We start from the raw sequence: 12,147 nt of genomic DNA, 5'->3' as shown, positions 1-12,147 counted from the left end.
CAGTACAACAAGCTTTTTACTAACTGGCACATATGGGACCAAGAGTGTACTGGTTGATCAAGAAGTCCACATACTTAATGTAAAAACACACACTAAATCGTAGAAACATAATGCAGGGGGTGTACAGGTCACTTTTTTATACTACATTTGCAGCAAAAACTACTTAAATAATAATGCAAGATCGAGAACTTTCTTACTTGCACCCTCAACTAATTAATAACAATAATACAAAAAGCTTCTGGTATTTCAGGTATATAATTTTTGCCAGTTAATTGAGAGTGCAAGTTCATAATGTTTGGGTTGAAATAAAGTTTGCTGTACTGTTATGAAGATCTTCATAATACCCACACCTTCATGACAGTACATTGTTTCGGTTAAGTCATATTTGGAACATTAGGCAGATGTGTGGTCACCAAAAAGGATGTAGAGGCCCCAGAGAACCTGCACACACAGTTTTGCTTGAATGATGGCAGCTTGGCCCTCAATCACTGCGGACCTTGCGACAGTGCGGCACTCCTTTGGCTCTGATCCTGCGACAGTGCAGCGCTCCCTCAGTGCTGACCCTGCTGCAATGCAGTGCTCTCTCAGTAACATTACCAACACGTTCTGTGTCGGGCATGGTTCATGAGGCTGGTGTTTGTGGGGTGGGGTGTGGAACCCACCTGAAACAAGCCTGGCAGCCAATGTGAGAAGGTTGAGTGGGTCTCCTTGGCTGATGCTGTTGTTCACTGCTTTGATCCTCCTTCCTGTCAGGCAGAACGTTACCAGCGCCTGAAGGACGAGCTGGCTCGTGCGCAGGTCCAGCTGCAGCTCTTCAAGCTCTACCACAACGAATCGGAGATCGAGCGATTGAGCAAAGACCTCGCTTCCCGCAACAAGGAGATTGAGAAGGACAAGAAACGCATGGACAAGGTGGAAGAGGAGATGAAGGTGCAGAAGAAGGAAGTCGGCAAGTTGATCAGGGAGCAGCAGCAGATCGAGAAAGAAATCAAGTAGGTATATGGGGATTAGTTTGTCGTCATGTTTGACACATACTTGTGGGCTGAAAGGCCCGTTCCTTGCTGGTACTGTTCTGTGATTGCGCACTCGCTACCTCAGCAAGTGCCAACACACCGGACGGCTTCACATCTTGCTTTAGAAAGGTAAGACCTGCCCCCCGCCCACCGGGCGATGTCACATTTGAAAAATAGCCATTCTTTTCCAATTTCAGGGAGAAGGATGCCGAATTAAACCAGAAGCGACCACAGTACATCAAGGCCAAGGAGAACACGTCGCACAAGATCAAGAAGCTGGAGTCGGCCAAGAAATCACTGCAGAACGCGCAGAAGCAGTACAAGAAGCGTAAGGCAGACATGGACGAGCTGGACCAGGAGATGCTGTCTGTGGAGAAGGCCCGGCAGGAGTTTGAAGAGCGCATGGAGGAGGAGAGCCAGAGTGAAGGACGGGATCTGCAACTCGAGGAGAACCAGGTGAGGAGTTTGAGCTTGCAGCGCTGGTCGCTTGTGCAGATTCATGTGGGAACTTTGCGCCTGTTGGAGTGAGCAGCCAACGATGTTCATGCTTTCACCAGTCTGATTTGGTCTAATGTAGTCACGTGTGACTAAGTACGGCGAAAGGTTTTGTTTTGCATGCAGTACAAGCCAATCATAACCTGTAAGGAGATACAGATTATAGGGTGTTTAGACCGAGCGATGCACAAAACATTAAGGCTGCGCAGGAGGTGCACAAAAGCAAGATCAACATTTTAGATTTGAAATTAGTGAGGTCCATCTAGCCGTCTTGATAAGAGCGGGGAAGAAACTGTTCTTGAACTTTTTTGATTAGATTACTTACAGTGTGGAAACAGGCCCTTCGGCCCAACAAATCCACACCGACCCGCTGAAGCGCAACCCACCCAGACCCATTCCCCTACATTTACCCCTGCACCTAACACTACGGGCAATTTAGCGTGGCCAATTCACCTGACCTGCACATTTTTGGACTGTGGGAGGAAACCGGAGCACCGGAGGAAACCCACGCAGACACGGGGAGAACGTGCAAACTCCACACAGTCAGTCGCCCGAGGCAGGAATTGAACCCGGGTCTCTGTCGCTGTGAGGCAGCAGTGCTAACCACTGTGCCACCATGCCGCCCACCAACTTGTTGGTACGTGTGTGCAAGCACCTGTATCTTCTGCCTGATTGAAGAAGTTGGAAGAGATTATAACTGGGGGCTCGAACTAGCAAATTACTGACTCCCCCACTTTCACAGTTTGGCCCTGTTGCTGTGAGATGGGGTCATCCAGAGAGTGGTCGCTGTGTCCCCGCAGATAGGGAGCACGTGGAGTCCGCAAGGACAATGCACAGTCCTTTCCAGATTGGTGGGCACCATAGGAGTCATGGTGTACCACCCCCCACCCCACCCAACAGTTATGTTAAGTTTGATAAGTTTCCATTTTTGTTTTGTAAATCTCTGTGAATGTTATGAGCTTGTTTTACGGTGCCCTAATAGTGGTGGTTACAATCGTCATCATTTATTTGCAGCAGGAGAGCGCAACCAGCATAACCACAGACCCTCCCACTCCGGTTATGATCTCTTACAATCTCTTCTGTCGGGCAGAAGATACAAAAACTTGAACATGTACCAACAGATACGAGAACAATTTCTTCCTTGCTGTTATTAGATTTCTGAATGGACCCCTCAAGTTTCAAATTTAACGTTGAAATCGCTCTCTGTGCACCTTCTCCAAAGCTGTAACATTGTATTCCTCGCACTGTTCTATTGCCCTAAAGCACGTTGTTTGATATGGTCTGCCTGTACGGCATGCAAAACAAAACATTTCACTGCACCTCGGTCCATGTGACGATAATGAATCAAGTCAAAAAATATCAGTTGTTCCCCTTCAGACTGATAAGTGCTAGGAGATAGTCGGTCAATTTTTCTTATTAAAAGCAAGGTTGATGCTCTGTTGCTAGCGAAGAGTTAGCGGTCTTCATTGAGCTCTGATCTGATGCTGTGACGTCTCTTTGTTTATTTTCCTCCTTCCATTTTCTCTTGTCTCTCCCCACCCGGGGGCTGGATCTCTGCAGGTGAAGAAGTACCACCGGCTGAAAGAGGAGGCCAGCAAGAGAGCAGCTACACTTGCTCAAGAGCTGGAGAAGTTCAACCGGGACCAGAAGGCTGACCAGGACCGGCTGGACTTGGAGGAGAGGAAGAAAGTGGAGACAGAGGTGGGTTGCAATTTGGCTGCACTGGTTTGTGATGGTGGCTTTCTGTCACATCCGGCCTCACGGTGCTCTGGGCCCTGCTGCGTCTTTCCACGAAAGGCCAGGCGCAGATGTGCGTGGCTACACGATTGTTACATGGACCCAGCCGGCAGGTAACAAACAGGCCACACACAGCGGCGCGAAATAACGCCTTCTACCATCGTTGGTCTAAATACTTTCACGGTCATTTACAACTCCGTGATCGTTATGTTGCCTGGTTATTGGGGAGATTGAATTAATTAAGAGTAACGGCCATTTTGGAATGCAAGCTGTACCATGGTAGCACAGGACTTGAATGTCACTGAAAAGACACCGTCAAAGGGTTTTTGCCCTGTGCTTATCGGGGCAAATGGAAGAGTGCCAAATTTCAGACAATCGCAACAATTCTTGACGCGAAAGCAGTAGGTGCTGATCGCTCGCAGGTCAGCGTTGACGAGCTGGGAAGAAAGCAACATGGAACAGCGGGCTCCCAGACACTGGCCCCTCCCTGTGGTATAACTTGCGGCAATTGATTGAAATTTTGAATTGACACTGATGAGTGTGAGATCAGAAGCTGCAACAGCATGTCTTTTCAGTGGGACTCAAGTTTGTTAAAGTTTTGAAGAGCTGATGTGGTTAAGTGGCTTGATGGGTAGCCGGTGATATCTTTTGGCTTTGTGATTCTCAAAACTCTCCCACCACTCCTGAGATATGGCATTGGCAGGGGAGCAATCCTTGCCTCATGTCTGATCCTGTTCCAGTCCAACTGGCAGAGAATGATCTTGCCCTCCTACCCCCTTCCTATTCCTCTCCTCCACTCTCTAGCCACTCCTTTTAAAAACCAACCTCTTTGACTGAGCTCGTGCTAACTGGTCTGTAATATTTCTTTACATGGCTTGGGACCGCTCCTGTGAAGTATCTTGGGATATTTCACTAAGCTGAAGCTGTTCTATGCATGACGGCGTTGTTATGATAACCAGTCCATTTGAACAGTCCTCTGTTTTATTTTTGCTGGGTGATTTCTGCGCTCGGGTCAGTAGTGGAATTTAACAGCATTCTGTCACCCTCTGCAGGCCAAAATCAAGCAGAAAGTTCGAGAGATTGAAGAGAATCAGAAGAGAATTGAAAAGCTGGAAGATTACATCAACACCAGCAAGTGAGAGCACATTAAATGAAAAAGGATTGTTTGCACGTGCAACTTGTCTGATATAGTCATACAGATTGAAAATTTGCTCCAGCCAGGGTTTCCCAAACTAAACTAGTCCCATTTAGAATCAAAGACTCCTTACAGTATAGAACCAGGCCATTCGGCCCATCGAGACACTCCAAACAGCCTTCTGCCCCGTAACCCTGCATTCCCCAAAGCTAATCCACCTAGCCTGCACATTCCTGGATGCTACAGGGCAACTTAGCATGGATAATTCACCCTAACCTGCCCATCTTTGGACTGTGGGAAGAAAACCTATGCAGACACTGGGGCAATGTGCAAACTCCCGCACTGGCAGACATGAGGGTGAAATCGAACTCGGGTCCCTGACACTGAGGCTGCAGTGCAAACCACGTAGCCACCGTGCCTGCATATATCCCATGCCCCACTAATCCTTTCCTATTCATGTACCTGTCCAAATATCTTTCAGATGTTGTAATCTACCATTTCTTCTGCTGGCTCGTGCTGTATATGCACCACTCTTTGTGTGAAAAAGTTACCCCTGAGGTCTATTTTAAATCTTTCCCCTCTCACCTTAAACCTATGTCCTCTATTTCTGGACTCCTGTACTCTAGGGAAAAGACCTTTGCTATTCACCTTATTCACCTCCCCATGATTTTCTAAACCTGTGGGTAAGACCATCCCTCAACCTCTCATGCTCCAGGGAACAAAGGCCCAGCCTATCCAGCCTCTCTCACTATAACTGAAGCTTTCCTATCCCTGTAAATCTTTTCTGCACCTTCTTCAATTTAATAACCTACTTCGTATAGCAGGGTGACCAGACTGTAAGCAATACTCCGAAAGTGCCGTCCTGCACAAGTGCAACATGATGGCCCAATTCCTATATTGGTGCTGTGACCAATGAAGGCAAGTGTGCCAAATGCTACCTTCGCCACCCTGTCTATCTGTGCACTCATGTGAGGGTGCATGATTGGGTCAGTGGTCATATGGGTCCATGCATGTTGCACAGGTGCACCTGCGTGCACGCACTCCTCCATGCCTGTGTGGGCACGTGCCTGGTGTAAACAGAAGTTGAGATAACGGCGTCTTGGCTTTTCCCTCTGGCTGATGTGCACCCTTTCCTGCCACAGGCAGTCGCTAGATGAGCAGCAGGCACAGGAGACGAAGCTGACTGAGGAAGTGGAGGCAGCGAAGCGACGCATCGATGAGATTAACATGGAACTGAACCAGGTCATGGAGCAGCTAGGTGACGCTCGCATTGATCGGCAGGAGAGCAGTCGGCAGCAGCGTAAGGCGGAGATCATGGAGAGCATTAAACGCCTCTACCCAGGCTCTGTGGTACGTGACACGAGGGTCGGGGTGGTAGCCTGTCGGTGGCCGCTGGCTCAAGAAGTACACATGAGAGTGGCAAACACAACAGTTGTGAGATATGGGAAAGGATTAATGAGGCTCAGTCAGATGGGGGAGTGCTAAAGTCACCCCATTCGCAGAGGACCATAGGGTTGCTCTTTCATTAGAGTGAGATGGCAGATGGTAAGTTTAACCTGAAGGTCACTAAGGCTCAGCTGAGGTTGAGAAATTAGGACCTTCATGGTGACTTCAGCTAGTGTGGGGATTGAAACCCTTGCTGCTGGTGTATTGCAAACCAGCTGTTCAGCCAACTGAGCTAACCAACCTATAATACTATAGATATGGGAGAAGACCTGAGTTGAAATATTTGTTCTGAGTTGCTGAACAAGAAAAGAGGCTGTTTGGCCCTCTGTCTCAGTGCTGGCTGTTTGCGGTAAAGTACCATGTTCCCTGCCCGTTCTGTGTTCTTCAAAATGTTCTCCTTTTTAAAATTTTCTTCATTGACTTTTACTTCCGTGCACTTGGGAACAAATGTCGGAAACTGCAAAGGTGTGATGGCATTTGCTTCCTCCTCCTCTGTCACTCTCCCCTCACCTGGAAGAGCATGTTTTCCACCCCAGACATCGAGACGTAAGCACTCGGAACAGGAGTGAACCATTAGGCCCTTTGAACCTGCTCCAACATTCTGTATGATCACAGCTGACCTGGAGTAATGTTGCAAGTGGTCCTCTTCTAAGACATGGGAACCAACAGAGTGTACTCAAAGTTGTTTCAGCCCCGTTCGGAGAAAACCGGATAGATAGATTCCCTACAGTGTGGAAACAGGCCCTTCGGCCCAGCAAGGTGTCAGTTAGAAACCAGTATCAGCAAGAAATTCTGTCTTACTTAGGCTCCAACAAATCAAGGTTTTTGAAATAATTTTGCTCAGTTTAGGGACCTTTGACACTGAAATTGTGGGGAGTCACACTCAATAAACGAAGAGGAGTACAGCACAGAGAAGGCCCTTCAGCCCAGCAGGCCTCCTCGACACAGAAGACCATTCTAAATTAAATTTTAAAATTATTAAACCTATTTTTCTAATCAACCTGGTCAGAGATGTTATTATGCACCTCTGGAGTAGGTGGGACTTGAAGTTGGGCCTCCCGGTCCAGAGGATAGGGACACTAGTGCCATGCCGCAAGAGAGGCCACATGATGCCTTTCTCAACTACAAGCCCACAATAAGTGGATTAGATTATTGTCAAGCAGGGCTGAAAGAGAATGCAAGGCATAGGAGCAGGGAAACCCATTCAGACCACTGAAGTTGTTCCACTGTCCAATAAGATGTGGAGGTGACGGTGTTGGAGAAAGTCCGAAGTCATGTGACACCATGTAATTGACTAAGAGGTTTATTTAAAATCACAAGCTTTTGGAGCGTTGCTCATCTGCTCCTTCGTCAGATGAAGTGGAGGAGGCACACACAGTGGGCTAATGTAGGTTAGGTGGGCTTGGATCGGCGCAACATCGAGGGCCAAAGGGCCTGTACTGCACTGTATTTTTCTATGTCCTATAATATGTTGGCAGAGAAATATAGGCAAGGTAATTCCAGGTAGTTACGAGTGTCAGCATTAATTTGTACTTATCTCTTGATGCATTTACTCACCTGGAATTATCTTGATATTATCTCTCCGCCTGTATATTCCGTGCTTGAGCTTCCCCTCTCCACTTTACCTGACAAAGGAGCAGCGCTCCAAAAGCTTCTGATTTTAAATAAACCTGCTGGACGATAACCTGTTTGTTGTGTGACTTCTTCTGGCTATTGGTTAATGGTCATTGCTGATAAGACTTTCACTTGCCTGTTTGTGTCCTTGTCACTCTCCAAAGCCCTTCAAACTCCCTCTCCAGTCAAAAATCTGTCTCACTGGACGCATTCAGTGGCTCTGCTGCTGTCCTGGGAGAGAGAATTCAACGCTCTTGTTTCCTACCTCTCCTTTCCCAAGACTGTGCTACCCCACCACCCCCGCGCCCCCAAACCAAGTACCTTTGTAGGTTCAAATTAAATCTTTATCATGGTGTATGTGTGAAGGAGCTTCGGACCGCGAACAAATATTATTAGTCATTCTATTCGGAGACTTTATTCCACTCCTCTGGAGCAGGTGGTCCTTGAACCATGAATTCCTGACTTAGGCGTAGGGACGCTAACATTGCAGCAGAAGATCTGTCATAGCTGGTTTGCATCTTAATGATGTTATCCCCACCTCAGCCAGTTGCTCATTACCATCCGATTTGCATTATCTGACATGGCCAAGTTCTGTAAATGCAGCTGTCTGCGAGGGTGTCAGAAGAATTTGAAGGAAGAACACTGTGCAACACTTCAAACCAGCTGTGAGAGTTTGAGGCTGATCTTATATTTCATTGCCCTTGTCCTGATCTGCATTGCCATTGTATACCTTGTCCTGTTTAATATGGTCTCCCTGTCTCCCTCTTTAAATCCCCACCCCTGCCCTTCACCATTTTCCTTCTTGCAGTATGGCCGTCTGATTGATCTGTGCCAGCCCACACAGAAGAAATACCAGATTGCGGTCACCAAGGTGCTTGGGAAGAACATGGATGCGATTATTGTGGACACAGAGAAGACTGGCAGGGACTGCATTCAATACATCAAGGAGCAGCGGGGCGAGCCGGAGACCTTCCTGCCTCTTGACTACCTAGAGGTCAGCAAGCAACTGTTGGCATCTGTATTACACTGGAGTACAGTACTGGTGGGGATAGGTCTGTAGCTGTATAACGCTGGAGTACAGTCCTGATGGGGAAACGTCTGTAGTTGTATAACATTGGGGTACAGTACTGATGGGGACAGGTCTGTTGCTGTATAACGCTGGGGCACAGTACTGATGGGTATATCGTTGCATAATACTGGTGTAACTTTGGCTGTGATATGATTTCAGGTGAAGCCCACTGATGAAAAGCTCAGAGAGCTGCGAGGGGCCAAACTGGTGATAGATGTTATCCGTTATGAGCCGCCACATATTAAGAAAGCGCTACAGTACGCTTGCGGGAATGCACTTGTGTGCGACAACGTGGAGGATGCCAGGAGAATCGCCTTTGGGGGTCCACAGCGGCACAAGGTACATCTTCGACATGGAGAGAATTTCCCCGAAACCTTTCCCTGTCGTGATACTGTTCTGAACACTGGCTGTAGCTTAATACTGTCTATCCAGCCTGATTAACGTTTGGCACATTTGCCTGAGGTGAATAATTGCGACTGATTGTTAGCGGGAATCCTAGTCCTCTGCATTTCCCTTTGTTGATTTATCCATCCCCATCCCCTGTTTTGTGAAGTGGCCATTGAACTTCATTTACTATCCTTTATGCTGTAGCCAGGCTGAGCAGCAGCCGACTTGCGAATGGAGGAGAGGGCTGGAAGCTGGTCGCAGTGATGGCTGTTCTACCTCCTGTTGTGTTCTGAGAACCCCTCGTCCTCCTGTCCTGATTGATTTTCCTGCACAAGCCTCCCTCAGCCGTATTGGCAACAGGGATTCCTGTGAGTGCGCTCCACATTTATAGCAGTGCGAGAGTCCGACTGGCAAGCTGACCCTTTTGGTCTTGGTGAACCTGATTTTTTTTTTATCTACTCTATGGTTCCCATGTCACTGCCAGCTGGTTAAAACACACGGCGCTGGCTTGGCAGCCCGCTCCTGCAAATTCCGAACCCCGGTTCGATGTTTTTTTTAATACATTTACAGGATGATGATGTTGCTGGCTAGGCAGCACTCATTGCCCATCCCTAATTACCCAGAGAGCAATTAAGGGCAATTGCATTGCTGTGGGTCTGAAGTCACATGTGGGTCAGATCAGATAACGATGGCCATTTCCTTCCCTCAGGGACAGATGGGTTTTTCTGACAATTGACAATGGAGTCAAGCCCATCATTAGACTCTTGATTCCAGTTCTTTTTTGTTGAATTCAAATTTCACCATCTGCCATGGCGGGATTCGAACCCGGGTCCCCAGAATGTTTCCTGGGTCGCTGGATTAACCGTCTAGCCATCGCTTCCCTCCTCCTGGATACTCGCCTATTGCAGCCACTTGGCAAAGGAACATGATTACATGGTGCCACTGCTGGCAGTGTCTCAACGCTCCTTGCCCCTGAGATCTACCCAGCCTGCCTGACTGTCCCTGTCACTGTCCAATTCTCTCACGTGGCATAGACTAGGCCTTAAAGCATGGTGCACCGTGGCTGGCAGGGTGAGCGTGTGCCAGTGTTGATGATCTCCTCGTTATTCTGGTTTCTCTCCGCTGCAGACCGTTGCTTTGGATGGGACCCTGTTCCAGAAATCCGGTGTGATATCAGGAGGTGCTAGCGACCTGAAGGCCAAGGCTCGGCGCTGGGATGAGAAGGCGGTGGAGAAGCTGAAGAGCAAGAAGGAGAAGCTGACCGAAGAGCTTAAGGTGAGGGACCGAATTGTCGGGTTTTCTGTTTGTTTTAGTGATCAGAGTCAGCAGGAAACCTCCCTGGTGGAGATTGGCCCTCGTGGCATTTAACGTCGGGTGCTGGAGCTCAAAGGCCAAGCCTGTTGCGGAACCCTCCCAATCCACCCGATTGGCCCATTTAGGTTCTTTGGAAATAAGCACCACTTAACCCAAACAGACCTAAAAGAGAGTTGTCTTCCCCTAAGGGCCTGAACTCTGCGCGTCTGCTGGTCTGGCTTTGGAGCAACCGTCGGTTCTCAGGTCTTTTTGACTTTTCTGATGTGTGGAGAAAGGAATACCCGGTCTGTAACCGCACTCGGAGCACTTGGCTGGCTAGTTCCTGGGATGAACGGGATTGTGTTGTGAGCGAAGGTCAAGCAGGTTGGGTCTGTATTCTTTGGAAGAATGGGAGATGATCCTTCATTGACTGTAAGATCTTCCGGGGGGGAGAGGGGGCTTGACCACGTTAATGCTGAGAGGCTTGTTATGAAGATGTAGGTGTGTACTGTACCTTTGAGAGAGAGGAAGCTAGCAAGGACTGACTGAAAGCTCAGGGTGTGCTGACTAATTAAAAAAAATGTAACATTTGCTTGAAACAAATAGCTGGAGTTGCGTTGCCATGGAACAAAAACAAATTCAAACTCGGCCAATCAGTTTAAATTATGCCCCAGACTACCAAAATCCAAAAAAAATCCAGTCAAAATTGAATTTTACTGTTTATGACCTCAAACCAATGAAATGATCCAATGTTTTGGGGTATAGAACAGAAGCTGTTTGAACAGTTAGGGGGAGGACAGCCAAGAGCACCAAGCAAGTACAGACTGCTCGCCGATTAGCTCTCTGAAAGGAACCTGTCCATAAGAAAGATTGTGCAGCAGAAGACCGAAGAAAAGACAATTCAGGAAAATCTACAAAGCTGACTGGTTTACAAACGTGATTAATTTTGTGTAAATCGGGGTTTTTCTATTGGACCAGTATTGTAGAGTGGGAGGTAAAGGATGGGTTTATAGAAAGGAGTTGTAAATAGTTGTTGTTTTAATGTTCTCTGTTGGACTTAAACAATAAAATTGCTAATTTTTACTTTAAATGGTGAACTCTGCGATAGTTCTTTGCCTCTCGAAATTTAACAGATAACGGCGCGAGGTGAGCTTCTCTGTGCGTCGGGTTTAAATTAGCAGAGGGGGTTTACCCCATGCCGTAACAGGCTGATTCACCTAACACCAGCCTATCCCTGGATTGTGGAGGAAACCAGAGCTCCAGGGGGAAACCCGCGCTGAAGTGGGGAAAATGTGCAAATTCCACACAGATGGTTCCCAGAGGCTGGAATTGAACCCAGATCCCTAGGTGCTGTGAGGCAGCGGTGCTAACCACTCAGCCACCACGCTCCTATTTCTTGTTTTGTCGGGGCTGTACGCACTCATCCTTTATTCCTCCCACAGGAGCAAATGAAGATTAAACGAAAGGAGGCCGAACTGCGGCAGGTGCAGTCGCAGGCTCACGGGCTCCAGATGAGATTGAAGTATTCACAGAGTGACCTGGATCAGACCAAAACACGGCATCTCTCACTGAATATGCAGGTCAGTGCCACTGGGAGTGCCCCGAATGTCTGTCGCACTCTGATTACAGATCTCCCGTTGCTCTCTTTTTTTTTTTTGCTGTTTTTTTGTGTTCGCTGTCACCCCCTATCCATTTATTCCACTCTTGCTTGTCCTCACCACCTCCTACTGAACACAAGTAATCTTGCCCTGCCACGCTCTTGCAAGTTGTCTTTTCTCCCACCTCAATTTGCTCCCATCCCTGCAATCATCTGCTCACTTGTTGTCTTGTCTTGTCTTGTCCCGTCCCTGGGCACATTCTTTATGTTCCATTCCTGCTCCCTCACCCCTCGCTCTCTCTCGCGCTCTCTCTCTCTCTCTCTTTTTCTCTCTCTCGCGCTCTCTTTTGCGCTCTATGCC

The 12,147-nt window shown here is 47.9% G+C and overlaps 1 protein-coding gene across 1 annotated transcript in view; it reads left to right on the top strand.

The window, feature by feature from the left end:
- Positions 1-12,147, top strand: part of LOC122542358 (structural maintenance of chromosomes protein 1A) — a 39,877-nt gene that overhangs the window by 6,014 nt on the left and 21,716 nt on the right. Inside the window, exons 5-13 of the mRNA XM_043680049.1 lie at positions 754-992; positions 1,211-1,469; positions 3,069-3,209; positions 4,298-4,380; positions 5,523-5,730; positions 8,249-8,434; positions 8,669-8,848; positions 10,025-10,171; positions 11,632-11,769. Of these exons, the coding sequence (XP_043535984.1) occupies positions 754-992; positions 1,211-1,469; positions 3,069-3,209; positions 4,298-4,380; positions 5,523-5,730; positions 8,249-8,434; positions 8,669-8,848; positions 10,025-10,171; positions 11,632-11,769 (1,581 nt within the window). The remainder of the gene's footprint in view (positions 1-753; positions 993-1,210; positions 1,470-3,068; positions 3,210-4,297; positions 4,381-5,522; positions 5,731-8,248; positions 8,435-8,668; positions 8,849-10,024; positions 10,172-11,631; positions 11,770-12,147) is intronic.

The sequence above is a fragment of the Chiloscyllium plagiosum genome, chromosome 39, assembly GCF_004010195.1.
Source record: "Chiloscyllium plagiosum isolate BGI_BamShark_2017 chromosome 39, ASM401019v2, whole genome shotgun sequence".
In the NCBI taxonomy this organism is placed as follows: domain Eukaryota; kingdom Metazoa; phylum Chordata; class Chondrichthyes; order Orectolobiformes; family Hemiscylliidae; genus Chiloscyllium; species Chiloscyllium plagiosum.
Note: the sequence above shows the minus strand (reverse complement) of the source record. Positions and strands in the feature narration are given on the sequence as shown.